Raw genomic sequence first — 15,234 nt, 5'->3', positions numbered from 1 at the left:
GATTTCCAGGACAGAGCACATATCCTGTTATTTTATCAGCTACAAATAGCAAGTACAGCTGAATTCCACTGAAGCACTTGGATGCATTATAGTGTAGATTTGACAAGTAATGCATTACCTGAAAAAACAACCTGATTACGCGTTAGCCCCAACAGCTGTAGGTCAGAGACGGTTGTTGTAAGGCCAGATAATGAGGACTCCATCACAGGATGTTGCTGCAGACTGATAAAGGGACTCAGGCAGATATATTGAGGCTCATATAATAGCAAAAGCTCATGGCTGCAGCTGCTCACAGCCATAACTCAACCTCTCGCACCCTCGCGGATGTCGGTCCAGCTTCCCTTTAGGTGTTATTTCAAGCTTGTAAGATAATAAGGAAAGTTTAATTGCATTGTTAATTGATTTTTTTCCCACAACATTATTACCCTGATTGATTGCAGGGCTGATGAGAGCATGGGATACAGGGAGAGCACAGGAAAACGCTCTGAGAAAGAGGGAGCAGAGAATAGATAACCTTGATGTTAAGAGCTACATCCTTCGGATATGTCTTTCCTTGACATATTGATGGCCCTTGAAAAGAGAGAAGCTGATTGTATGCATATCACTTCAGCAGCCATTTGATGAATTTGTTTTTCCTTGTTTAGAGGAGCTCAATAGATTTTGGATTTTTTTTCTTCAGTTCTCCAAGCCTTTAAAATGTATAGTTCACCTAAAAATGAAAATTATCCCATAATTTACTCACCCTCAAACCATCCTACTGTAGGTGTATATGACTTTCTTCTTTCAGCCAAACACAATCGGAGTTATATTAAAAACCATCTTGGCTCTTCCAAGCTTTATAATGGGAGTGAATACTAACTTATATTTTGAAGCCAAAAAACCGCATCCATCCATCATAAAAGTAATCCAAACGACTCCAGGGGGTTAGTAAAGGCCTTCTGAAGTGAAGCAATGTGTTTTTATAAGAAAATATCCATATTTATAACTTTATAAACTACAATCCCTGGCTGGCAACGGCCGTACGTGAGTCTAGTTCCGGGGGAAGAGTGACCTCTGACCCGATGTAGGAGTAGTGTAAGCTTATGTGAGAGTAGCAGGTTCAAACAAACTGGGCTGGGTAACAAACTCAAGCTCCTCTGACATTTCTTTAGTTTTTTTAGACTTCTAATTCATGACCAGTGTTTTGTTTTGCTCTATCCTCTGCGCTTCCACGTTCATCAATACGTCATGCGTCGGGTCAGAGGTCAATCTTTCGCCGGAACTAGACTACCGGAGGCCAGTGATTATAGATTGAAAAGTTATAAATATGGATATCTCTCTTACAAAAACGCATCACTTCACTTCAGAAGGCCTTTATTAACCCTTTTATGATGGATGGATGTGCTTTTTTTTGGCTATTTTTTTTTACTATTCACTCCCATAATAAAGCGTGGGAGAGTCAGGATATATTTTTTTAATATAACTCTGATTGTGTTTGGCTGAAAGAAGAAAGTCATATACACCTAGGATGACTTGATGGTGAGTAAATTATGGGACAATTTTCATTTTTGGGTGAACTAACCGTTTAAGTGTAATTTTTTGAGAGTAAAAGGTTTTACAGTTTTGTCTCCAGTCATATCAGTAAGCTACTAAAGGCTGATTTATCCTTCATGAAGTTGGTTGCCTTACGGGTGCCATCATTTTAAGAACACAATTCCTGAGTTTGTGAGTCTTTTGATTGATTGATTCACATAACTGACTCATAAGAATCAACGTGTGTTTTTGAGATGTGTGCACTGAACTACTGGTTTTGCTGTGCTTCTGCTTTATCAAGGTCCCTTTAAAAGCCATAAAATGTCTTGAATGATATTTTAAGACTCAAAAGTCTTAATTCTCTATTTAAGAGGGCACAGAAAAACAGGAATCGTGATACGCCATAATGCGTATTAAACTTCAAAAGGCAGTGATTTAATGAAAAGAACGTAAGTGCTGCACGTTCAAAGTAAAAACAGGCTCACGGTTTCAGAGCAGTTTGCTATCAATGAATACTGCGTATTTATGCCAAGTGATTGCTTATGATCTACTTTTGATGAATTATAACAATGTTTATTTTATAGCATTTATATTGTAGTATGTTGTAGATCTCCCTCATCTGTTTGAGTGAGCAACTGGAAGTACTGTAGTATCCCAGCAAGCAATTTTGCGTTTAAAAGACGTCTAATAGCTGTCCAAACACAACCCAGATGTCTAAATCAAGGCAAAATTTGGGCTGTCAGTGAAAATTTAATAGACATCTAAACCATATCTCAAGAATAGACTATTCTTTCCTTTTTTCTTTTTTTTTTGTTATCTTATTGATAATCAGTCTATTCTTTGGCTTTAGACGTCTATTAAGTTTTGCATGCTGGGAAAGCATATACATTTCAAAAGTCCCATTGTATTTCAGTCTTGTTTATAATAATAATTGTGCATAAAATCTTTTTTTCCTGATTATTATTGGTGTATTGGTAAGCGCCACAATTTATTCATTTTACCAGTATCAACACAATATTTTTCCTGTCTTTAAACACATTATTATAGTATCATCAAATTTCATAAAAATCAATCAACCTCTAATTTGTATGCATTGAAATATTCATACAGAAACCAATATAGTTCAACAAATATTAGGCAAAAGACAGACGTGTTGTCTGTTTATTATCTTTGTAATGTTCACAACTAGAATTCCATGTAGTTTTTCTGGCACTGTCAATTCAGCGGTGGCACTGCAAAGGTGCAGGAAACACTCTAGAACTAGTTGTAGTGCAAGTAGTAAAACGAGCTTGTATAGTGTGTGAGTTTTATTCCATTTTTCTCACTGGTGCTGGCGGTGTGATAAATGTTGGCTATTATGATTTCACCGGAGTTTTGCCAGAGGAAGAAAAGCAAAGACAGCAGATTTCCAGGACGTCAGGCGCTCTCCTCACCGCCTGTGATAGTAGGTCATGGAGAGGCTGTGGAGGACTCATGTTGTTTCTAATAAGCTTTGAGTGTGCCGGTCCTGTCTCCACCTCCATCTCTCATGAAAACAACCTCCTCTCCTCACGAAACATCCAGGTATGACAGGACGGGAACTATGCTTTCAACCTTTCCCCTGCCAGAATATGCAGCCTGGAAACATTAGCTTCCTGAAAACTTTTAATCTGTCACTGTAATGGCTGTATGTGAGTGTCTGGAATAAAGAGAAGAACAGGCCCTGACACAGTGTTTTTTTGTTATATTAGCTATCAGCTCATCAGCCGTCCCCACGGGTCCAAGCTAAACTCTGCTTTCCACTAAGAGGTTATGTAAGAAATAGCTGCTTCTGCATTTTACCTTTTCTCCTGCCTTTGTCTCTCGCTCCTCTTTTTTTCCTGATGTAATAAGCGGAGTGTCCAGCTGTGGAAGCTGGCTGCTGTGTGCAAAATTTGCAGAGGGCTGCACTATATCACGCATCACCCTAGCTGCCAGTTTACGCTAAACATTGCTTCCCTGGCCCTGGCAGGCCTATGTGTGTTTTCCTCTCTCTGCTCCCCAAAGAGGTTGTTTAAAGAAGTCAGTCTGCAGGGGGACAGGATGGACATCTCCCAGACCTGCTGCATTCGCTGACCGCTGCGTTAAGCCCCTGAACATGTGAGGAAGCAGTCAGGCTTCAGTCGGCACCAGACATTGAACTGAGCCACACTTTATTAATCTCGTGCTGTTCTCTACTGCTAGATTTAACGCATCAGATGCTGCACTCATACAGGGTCAATGACAAACAATGCCTGAGTTTGTCATTGAGTTTTTTTGTATTCGTGTTTATACCGCACATTATTCATGTATATTTATTAGTTTATACAGTAACATTTTCAACCAAAATTGTCATTTAATAAATTCAAAATATGTAAACAAAAATTTGTAAAATATTTTCCTTCCACCTAAAATACTCTTATACTTTATTGAAATTACAAAAACAAAAAACAAAAAAATGTTTGGATCATTTTGATCAGTTTTCTGGGTACTCAACCTGAAATAACTTTACCTTTTTTTTTAAAGAAATCAAAACATTGAATATTGTTTTCATTCAAAATTTGTATTATGTATTATTTTATTATTCATTTTATTATCTGAAAAAGTAAAAGTAAATAAATAAAATGTGTATGAAATAATAATAGTCATCGTCTTCTTATAATGACAGTCCTGAGGGTCTACAGGGCCCTCTCTGTGATTTTTATTTCCTGTTCTATGGTTGTTTTCTTGTCACATGACGACATATTTGCTCCCTGCATGTTGTCTGCATCAAGTTTTTTTTTTTTTTTTTGTCAGGTTATAATGCTTTTCGATATTAATGTGATCTCTTTCACTGTCACTGAAGGGTTGCTGCAGCATTTAGGATGATATCACTGCGGTTGGGGCTAGTCTTATATCCTGGTGAGGTGAAGTGTACGAGAATCTCCTCAAATCAGCGCTCTGATAGTCAGAATGAGCATACAGGGATCCAGCAGCGGTACCTCCATCCTCAGGGCAACTGCAGCAGCTGGAGTGCAAAAACCCTGTCACCCCCTCAGAACAAGTACTTGCACTGGCAGAGCTGTCCGCAGAGCGAGGGGAGGGGAGGGGGGGGGGGGGGGGGTGCTGACACCGGTGTAGACGTCTGATCTGATGCGAACAGACATCTCCTCACACTTCACAGTTTGGATCACCTCAACTCGTGAGGATGGCAGGGAAAATGAGCGTCGCTCGACTACAAAAGTCCAAATTTAGATTGACTGAGTTTGTGTCCGGGCCTGCGGGCTGACACGAGCGGGCCGCCACTAACTCGTTGCGGAAGGAGAGCGCGGGACTGGAGTGACACGTCAGAGAAGGCTGGTTGCCGATCGCTCGTTCGTTGTGGGGGAAGGAGAGGAAGAGGGGAGGAGCGGCTACTTTGAAGCGACGGGAGAAGGAAAGTGTCAGATTTGGTTAGGATCCAGACTGGTGTTGGAATATGCTTGGCACTAATATGGCACCAGTATCTCTGTCCTCATCTCTGTTCACTGTCAGTACGTGCGATTCCGGGGCCCGTCTCTCTCCGGCTCTGACAGTGTCTTTTCGGATTATGTTAGTGGCGCGCTCGGAGCGCTGCCGCAGCTTGCCCATCACTCACACGCTTTGTTTGAAGCCTGCCCTTTTTTGTCATTAATGCACTTGATGTCTATTTAAAAACGGCGGCAAGCGTGGTATCTGTTTTCCTGTCAGGAGATCATTGACAGCATTAATGCCACTTGTCCTTGCCTCATTTACTAAAGCGCTGACACCTAGCTGCAGTCTGCCACATCCATCAAGCGGCTCTATTTCTCTCTCTCTTTCTCTTGCCAGCATGTCAGAACGATCCTGTCTTTAACACACTCAGACTGGGCTGTCTCGACACATCACCTATAGGCCTCACAGTCAACTAGCATTTTCAGCAAAGCAAAAAGATGTAAACAATACAAACGCTGCGGTCTCGTTCCTATCGCTGGCATATGGTTTGCCAGGACATATATTGTTGATGTATGAGATAAGGGAACGGACACTCGCACGCTCGATGAGTTATGACCCGTCTCAGTGCTTAGAAGGAGAAAGGATGTGGTGTAGCCAGATTAATCTTTGCTAATTTTCCATTAATCACTGCTTGATGATGAGTTTTGTTTTGATTAAGCACCATAGCAACACCTCTAACATCCTGTCTAGTAACATCTTCAGGGATAGAAGATCCCAGAAACCACCTTAGCAACTGTCAAGCAAGGTCCTAGCAATCATCTAACAACACAGGGGCCATCCAGACATCTTTAGCAATGCCCTAGCAACCAACCATAAATCCTTAGCAATGTCCTAAAGTTGCTTGGACGTTGCTAAGGATTTATGGTTAGTTGCTTGGGCATTGCAGTCAAACACTGTAGCGACAAGTTTGGCATGGTCAGGCATCACAGCCATTTTAGTTATGTCATTTTTACGTCATTATGAATGACCATGTGTGTGTGTGTGTGTGTGTAAAAGTAAAACCTGAAATCACTTACATTGTGGGAACCAAATGTCCCCACGTGGAAAATGTATTAATATATACTTCTTTTTTTTTTTGAAAATGTAAAAATACAGAAAGTTTTGTGTGATGGGTAGGGTTAGTGTAAGGGGATAGAATATACAGTTTGTACAGTATAAAAACCATTACGTCTATGGAGAGTCCCCACAAAGATAGTGAACCAGTGTGTGTGTGTGTGTGTGTGTCATAGTGTTCATTTGTTTTAATGAATGAATGAATGGACTTCTAAAGGATCTACAGGAGTGAGTGGTAGGTTCACTACGGAAGCCCTGAACCGCACCGTAAAAATAAAATAAAAATCATAAGAGAATAAAGGAGAATAAACTAAATATTTCGAGATTAAAGACGAAACATTATGAGAATAAAGTCGAAACATTATGAGAAGAAAGTCGTAGCAATTTCGAGATTAAAGTAAAAATTACAAACGTAGCCTAACTGACGTAACGTGAAAGACTACTGCAGTCCTGCGCCAGCCGCCAGTGTAGTATCACACTAGAACAGGGGGTTGGAAACTTTCACCGTCCATCAGGTTGGCTTAGTACTACTATAACTCTTTTAGTCAACATTTACACATTTGGGTAAATGTAGTTTGATGGCATTGCACAAGGTAAATGGTGGTGTTGCGGGTAAAACCATATTGCAATGTCATTACCATAAAGTTTGGACCAGGACTGTGGTACCTCAAGTCTTCGTCTATAGGTCTATAGGTCGCCATCTGGGTCGAGAACACTAAACAGTAACCGTACTGTCTCCCTCTTCACCGTAAATCCTTTCTGGATACATTTTAAGTGCATCATTCTGTATCAATCATTTGGCCGGATCCCGTGATTTCCTCAGATATAAAGCTGGCTACCTCCATCCGGCGCAGTATATTTTGTAATGTCCTAAGACAAATTGTAATGCCATGTTGGTAGATTAGCACCTGTAGAATTTCCTTTTGTTGAAAGCCCAGATAAAAGTAAGAAGCTACTATAATATTTAGATCCATGTCCGAGGCAGTTCGACTTCACAAGCGCATTTATTTACTTAAAAAAAAAAGAAGAAAAAAGAACTTCTACGGAAGACTGTATTCTCGTAGTTTTGAAATTATTCTTAAAATATTGCTTTATTCTCTTAATGTTTTTTACTTTAATCTCTAAATATTTAGACTGTATTCTCGTAATTTTAGATCTAGTATCGTATCGTAATTTTAGTATCTATTTTTTTTTATGTATTTTTTTTTTTTTTTTATGTTGCGGTTTAGGGCTTCTGTAGTTCACACAGTGTATCATATTAAAAATAGTCATCTGTGTTAAACATCTGCGTTCTTGCCTTGTAGGAGTGTTAATGCTCCTTTCAGGGCCTGTCACAGTGTCTCTCACACACCTTCAGAGTGCCTGGACAATGTATGATGGACAATGAATGAAGCAAATGGTCATGTTATCAACCATTGGATCAGTACAGTGAGCTCACTGTTGATCTACACCGTTACAGTTTCATATCTCTCTCTCTTTCTTATTCTCTCTCTCTCTTTCTCTCTCTCTCTCTGAAGAAAGCAATCTCTTGGCTTGTTATTGTCTAGACAATGCCCTCAGGCTAAATGTTGTCTCTCTGGTGTTCTCAGACTTTAGACGGATGCACTGTCTCCCTCGACACACCTTTCATGCCAGAAATTTGAGTGAGAAATGACAGATTCTAGAGACAGATTCTGGGTTTTATATTTGCAGTAGTGTGTGTACTTTACTGACAAACGTTTTCTGATGGATAAATGGTAACAGAGAACTGTAACATATTTTTGGTTCACAGATTCATAAGCATAATACACGTTTTTCAAAAGTATTGATTTGTGTCTAAATAAAAAAAATCACTTTATTGCTGATCTGCTTGTATTATGTCGGCTTGAAATGCAAATGTTGAAATGCAAATGTGGGGTGTTTATGGTTTGCGGTGTGTGTTCACTACTCTCTACTTCTAATGTGTGCACTAACTTGGACGGGTTAAATGCAGATTCAGAGTATAGGTTACCATACTTGGCATTCACATATCACTTTCATAAGAAAAGTAGGAGATGGTAGGGATGGAGGGAAATGATGGAGACAGTTATACTGCTTTGTTTACTGTTTTGTGTCACTCTTTCTTGGATTACTGCACAGTACATCACAACTGTGTATTGCCACTTAGTGGACTCTTCTGTCTCAACATTCATCTTGCGCATGCGCTGTTGTACACCTTTTATTTGCCTTGTTGAAGTCTGCGCGGTGTGTGTAGATGTCTGCGGACTCTCCTGATGACCAACATTGCGTCGAAGTATACTTCAGGCTTAATGAAACATTTATCATGTCATGTAAGTCCTTCATAATCAGTTATCATTCAGTTAGAAGGTATATTTAAATATCAACCTGATAGTTATTTGTATTTTTGTGCTAATAACAGTCCAAACAGGACATGAGGACATCATCTCATAGGTACACCGCAGAATTCACATAGAGTTGTTTTGACATTGACGTTGTTGTTAAATGTCATTTTGACATGCTCTTCTCTCTCACTTTCAGGAGTTTTCACCAAGTGCCGTTATGTCTACTACGGGAAGCACTCAGAGGGCAATCGATTCATCCGCAATGACCAGCTTTGACTGACAGACGGGTCAGTGGATAGACGTGCGAGGGGGCTTTACAAAGATATCCTGCGCATATTATTATAAATATACATGTTGCCACACACATTTTAAGCAGCCAAACACAGCCCTCTAGTGCCGTCTGCTGAGTGTGCCTTCCCTGCCACCTCCCATCGCTCTCGCTCCGTCTGAGCAGTGCCATCCAGATTGACATGATTGCCTTTAAGCAGCCCCGCTATGCCGCGGTGACAGACACACACGCGGCTGAGTGCTCGTCCTGACAGCCGCGGCTCTATGATGGATTGCCTGGTCCAACTGCTGCTCTCCCCAGGTCAAAGGTCCCACCTGAGGCTTCAGGCTGCCCACTCGGAAGCCCAGGATGAGCTCCTCTCAAAGTCAAAGCTAAAGTTAAAGAGAAACATCGGGGAGAAAGTGTCTCTTTTGTTGATGTTTTACACTTAACATATCTGTTATTAAAAGTAAAGCTTATTACATGGTTTTGTAACCATGTCATTTTCTGTCCCTTACTGTAGGCGTAATGTCAGTTTTGAGTCATTGGATGCTTTTGTTCCCCCAAATAAGTGCAAAAATAAAAAAAAAGGCTAATGAATTTAAAGATAAACACAACATTTAATTTTGTTTAAATTTATTTGCCTTTTTTAAGCTTAAAAATTAAAAGGCATGATCGAGGTTTTAATAACATATTTTCCAGGTTTTTTTTATTATTAATATATATATATACAGACAAGGCTTTGGATCATATATAAATCTATGTTATGTGTTAATGATCCAAAGCTCTATTGAATGTTTCCAGCATGAGTCCTATCAGAAACTCAGCTGAGGCCCTGCCAGACTCTTGACTCTGTGGCATGTGTATGTTTGCGTGTTTGTGAGGTGCGTGTGCATGTCGTGTGTGAAGTTTGTGTGTTGCGGGGGCAGTTGCTGCAGAGCCGGAGCCTGGAGGAGCTGTGAAAGAAAGAGGTAATGAGCTTTGCTTTATTTCATTCTTTCTCTGGAGGGAGAGAGCAAAGAAAGACAGCAGCTCTGGCAGTGGAAATGGAGGAGGTGGATGTATGTATGTGTGAGGGGGGAGTCAACAACTTTCTCCAGTCTTTTTGATTGTTTCCTCGTGCAGTTTTTGGGCATACTCACGTTATTTTAATGATTGCTTTTTTCTTTTTTTTATCAATTAAAAAAATCCATAATGGCCTTTGCTGTGTTTGGCAACAGAATTTACTAGCAGTGGGCAAATATTTGAAACATCAACTCCATTAGGTGCAGTGAGGATGATAAATGTTTTATGTTCGTCCAATTTATTTTGCTGCCTCTTGTGTCACACTCTTTCTTTCATTCTTTCTTTCTTTCTTTCTTTCTTAAATATTACATTCCACATTTCAAGCTCAGTTCTTGCGCTGAAGTTTGTATACAGTAAAACTATCCAAAGATCCTCTGCAAACAAAAGTTAAGTTTATATTTAATCAAGTGTTACTGTGGAAATGCAAAAGATTAGCAGTTTTAAAGATGTGATTTAAAATCAATATTATTGATGTGAGATTTGAGATTAGTTTGATTGTTGTATAGATCCTCTTTATATGTCAAACAATGTCCCTCAGTATGACATGCTATATACCATCTAAAACTACTGGAACATTGTATGATTACAAAAAAATGATTATACATATTGTTTTTATGACTTCATATTGATTAAACAGACTATGTAGTATTTGTACTTTTGAAAAAATATTTTGCTTACTGCAAGACTATTTAAGTGAATTGCAAAAAAAAAAAAATTTAAACTACGCATATATATAATTCTATAGTCTTACCGTGTGTACTGGAAATATTGTATTGTATGTAATATAGGATGATGGAAAATGAAGCTACTTTTAGTTTACCTTTTTGATTAAAGATTCCTGTGTTAATCCACTGTCTTTAGCAATAAATAAATTGTCTGGGGGAAAATCTAGTGTTCTTTCAATTATTCAATTTTATTATATTATATACGTGTATATTATTATTATTTCTAAATGACTGAATCTTATTGGTGTTTCATCTTTGTTTTTCTTGTAAGCATTCATTATTAATGTCATAATTTTGCCTGGCACCATCTTGCTTAATTGCCGTGTGTTAAACGGCCTCCCAAGTATGCCATCCAAATTAGCCTGGCAAATGAGAGACGTGGTTTTAGATGTGAAAGAAAGCATGTGTACCCGGAGCAGCGCTCGGCAATGTGAAGCACACAGGGAAAGGTCAAAGATAGCCCAGTGAAATGATTTCGTGTGCACTGGCTGTGTGGGTTTGACTGTGGGTCACAGGTTGAGTGCGTCTGTGCCTTACGCACATGTCGGTCCAAGTGTGTGCGTTCTGTGTCTGAGAGGGACACGATGCAATGAGAATATTCTTCTAAATGTGTGTGTGTTTATACAGTACAGTTGTGTCTTCGGCCCTATGAGACTATGCTTGTGCCTCGCTCCTGTCGTACTGCTGGAGAGCATGGTCACTAGTGCGGGCGTTTCTAAATGACAAGGTTTATTTGTCGGTGTTGTGATATGTTTTGAGAAAAGTGGCACTGACAGCTGGTGGAGGCAGCAAGAAGGAGCCACAACAAGTCCCCCCCACCACCACCACCACCACATAAAATGTCATCTCTTCCCCGGCTGGCTCACCCAACCATCCCCATGAAAAGAACAGACATTTAAAACTTTGTGACATGTGTCAGAGACGCTGCCATTGAGCCACTGCCGCTGATGTAGCCAGAATTGACAGCACCCGAGCCGCTGGAGCTGGCTTGGGGACATACCGAGTTTGGTGAGTGTCAGTTCCCATCCTCGTCAGGGCCTCATCTCAAGCAGCTCCGCAAATATAAACAGCATTAGAAGGCGGGCGGAAGTGCAGCGGCAAGACATATGCTGACACACACACACACGTGTTCGAGAGAGAGATAGGAAAGGCGCACGCCGGGGACTAATTAAGGTGTGAGAAGTCGAGAGCAACCTGTAGGCTCTGACCTGGGACTCCCTTCAGGCAGGGCTTCAGGAAACACTCCTCGGTAGGAGGCCCGAAGGAAAGGGTGGGACCTAAATCAGCATCAACTGAATGAAAAGATGATATTTACACAACGATCATGGTTTACAATTTTTGAAACTGTGCTATTATTCATAGTAACAACACAGTAATAACAAAGTAATAACAGGTCAATTTAGATTCTAGCTGTATCTTTTTTTAAGGAATACAGTAAACCAGTTAAACAAAACATTGTTTTCATCAATGCGGTAAGATATGTGACACCACTATCTGTTTGTCAACCAATGGAAGATGGGAGGAGTGTTCTGGAAAGCTGTTTGAAAACGATCATTCTCTGATATGAATGCCTCAGAAATGACATTTAACAGCAATCACAATAGTAACGAGAAAAGAGACAAAGACTGGGCAGCATGCAAAATGTGTGTTGTATGTAGTTCCCCGAGTTTCATCAAAAAGCCCAGGGCTGTATCAGAGCAGCACACCACTACTATCCAACAGTCAGCACGGATGCCCGTCAAAGCTGCGCGGGAAATCATCTGTAGTCATCAGTTATTAGGCTACTCTCTCAGAATGACTGACGTCGGTGAATGCAAATGAGAATGCGTCCAGCGCGCATATATCCGTGATTGACAGCTGTGCGCTGATAGCGTATGCCAACCGAATGAGTGAGAGGTGAGACGGGGAGCAGATCGCTCTCCAAAAGCTCACGGCTCCATCTTTTACGACAGACACGAGGAGATATTAGCCCGGGCAGACGGGAGAGGGAAAAGGGCAGGCGGGGAGAGAAAGAGCTTTATTTCCGGCGCGGTTTCAGATGAGTAGCATTTGTCATGGAAGGGGAAGATGGTGTAATTAGCTTGTCAGTCTGCTTTAGGCTGAGCTTGCCAGCGCCGGTAAGAAAGATGGACGAACTGCCACGCGAGTTGACAGGCAGTCGATAATGTGGCAATTAATGTCATAAATAATTCCTCTGCCAATTATATTCGAATGGACCCTGCGCTTTAAAAAGAGAATGGTGTTCCCTTATCATTTCCTCTATCGGCAAGCGCATCACCATCATTTCCAACATAATTATTTCTCTTTAAACATCTCAAGAGAGGATGACCCGTACTTTCAAGTGTAGAAAAAAAATACTTCTTTTTTTTATTATTAAATTCTGAACACTATTAGAATTGTGTGTGTGTATGTGTGTGTGAGTGTGTGTGTGTGTGTGTGTGTGTGTGTGTGTTTTGTAAATGTCATGGTCGGGTCCTAGACAAGATTACACGCTAATGTAATTTCAAAATATGGAGGGCATTAGATAAATCAATTTGGCTTATGTTAAAGGTTGCCAAAGCCTTACTAACATGCAGCGTATTGATCCAGCACCACCTTCTACTGTGGGAAAATGCTGGTCCACCTGATCTCTGAAGTCAAAGCAAATGTTTCCCAGAATACATAAATTACTGCAAAAAAAAACTACACATGCCAAACATCCCCTCAAAGGGAATGATATTCAAATATTTACATCAATCATGCAATCACAATCGGTCATGTTTCCAGATGACAGGCTATTTAATATTTGTCTATATTTTGTCTTGTGCATGTTAAATGACAGATATACTGTATGCCTGATTAACAGTGGAATTCATGGAAGTCCATCAACACTATTACTGTCCTAGTGAGCACATAATAAATGGTTATGGCTTCCACTTTCTCACTGTATCAGTGGCTTTGTGATTATTAATTGTCTGTCTGAGGCGAATCAAATGGTGGTGGGGCTGTTGTAAACGGCTTCCCATCCGTTGTTGTTCAACCACTCTTGAAATGAATGACCAAATAAAAGGAGCTCAACTCATGCAAAGCGTCAGTAATGTTGTGTAAAACCCTGTTAACTACGTCAGATGGATCTTGGGTCTGGGAAAGATGGCCGCAGCTGTAATATATATCCCGGGCCGTGATGGCTCAAGGTCACATCAGCCACCTCTACATAATGCATGAACCCCCTCCTTCCTCAGTCAGTGTCCAATCACTCAGACCCAACCTTGGGATGAAAATTTTACTAAGTAAATCAGTGAACATGCTGGCATTTCTATTAACCTCCAATGTGCAACCGACAGCAAGATGAATAATGCTAAATAATAACATGTGGCTGTAAATCAGCTTTACAGCTTGAAGGTGAGCTAAAACTGCACTGTATACTATGTGCCGCTGGCCATTATTTGCAGTGCTCTAAAGCTATAGGCCTTGCTCGGGTACAGCGAATGATCGTACGAAGCTAGTCACATGCTAAATGAAGCTGTTCTGCTGGACGGAAGAATTTAATTTAATATCTCGAAGCCATATCAACAATGCCCACGCCTTTTGCAAAGTATGTCGCACTGATTTTAATATCGGCCACGGTGGGAAAAATGACTTAAATGCAATGTTATTTCTTAAAGGTGCTCTAAGCGATGTCACACGTTTTTAGGCTGAAACATTTTTGTTAGCTAGAGGAGAGATGTCCTAGACAACGACAACAACTAACGTTAGAATTTTATTCCCATTTTTTTTATATAGCCGACACACGACCAAAGAAATGACGGTCTTATTTTGGTCTTGTCTGTCCCTGAAGTTAACTCTTTCCCCACCATTGACATAATTTTCCGGCTTTCCGTGTTTGCACTCTTATATGGTAGGGGGTGCTATTACACATCTTCTGAAAGAGTAGAGAATCTCCAGATCAAAACACAAACAAAAAAAGCAGAAACAAGCGATAAAAGCATTGCTTATGCATGTTGTAGTCGTTGTATATGCATAATGCATGTTCAGATATTTATATAACAAAATATTATGGGGGCCATGCAATTTTTGTGAAAATGTAAAAAAATGCTGGTAGTGGCTGGCAACTTAAAAAAAAAAAAAAGCAGTGGTGGGGAAAAAGTTCAAAAAAATAAAGCTCTTATTATTTTTTATCTCACTGGTATTGAGACTCTTCCTTTTCCTGTTACGACTAAAGGTTTGATTTAACAGTTGGTAATAGTTTTCATATAATGTTTTCAATGATAGACAAAATCTATATTGTACTTCAACCTTTGTCTTAAAGGGACACTCCACCCATTTGCACTAAGCTTTGCATTGTTAGAAACATTGCATTGTCATACTATTGAATGGTCGTGCAACACTCTCTCATGTTCCCCTGAGACGGGAGAAATCCGTTATTTACCTCTTACACTTCCTCCCACAATGACGCAAAAATCGTCATTTTGCGTCATTGTCGGAGGAAGTGTAAGAGGGGGGATTTCTGTTGAGACTACAAGCACTAGTTCCTCATCTCTCCAATCTTTCCCAGGGGCGGGACCCGCTCACGCTACAGACCTATTACAGATCAGTGGGTGGGACTTTACTCTCTGAAACTGAAAGCAATATCCTCCATCTTGTTTGAAGCTAAGCTAACAGGCGCTGTGGAGACAGATGTAAAGTTATGACAATAGCGGAGGAGAGTGCTCAATATGATATAGAAGAAGAGGATTTCGGAAGTCTGATGCTTGAATCAGGTGTTTGTGGCTACCTTTACAAGCCGCATTATAGCGAAGAGCAGCCGAGGCAGAAGACCTGC

The 15,234-nt window shown here is 40.4% G+C and overlaps 1 protein-coding gene across 1 annotated transcript in view; it reads left to right on the top strand.

The window, feature by feature from the left end:
• The window catches only part of lrmda (leucine rich melanocyte differentiation associated), a 283,768-nt gene extending 273,173 nt beyond the window's left edge, over nt 1-10,595 (top strand). Inside the window, exon 7 of the mRNA XM_084093122.1 lies at nt 8,572-10,595. Coding sequence (XP_083949248.1) covers nt 8,572-8,651 — 80 coding nt within the window. The 3' untranslated portion in view covers nt 8,652-10,595. The remainder of the gene's footprint in view (nt 1-8,571) is intronic.
• Nucleotides 10,596-15,234: the final 4,639 nt, after the last annotated feature.

The sequence above is a fragment of the Abramis brama genome, assembly GCF_963993115.1.
Source record: "Abramis brama genome assembly, chromosome: 19".
NCBI lineage: Eukaryota > Metazoa > Chordata > Actinopteri > Cypriniformes > Leuciscidae > Abramis > Abramis brama.
This window is presented reverse-complemented; position numbering and strand designations above follow the sequence as displayed.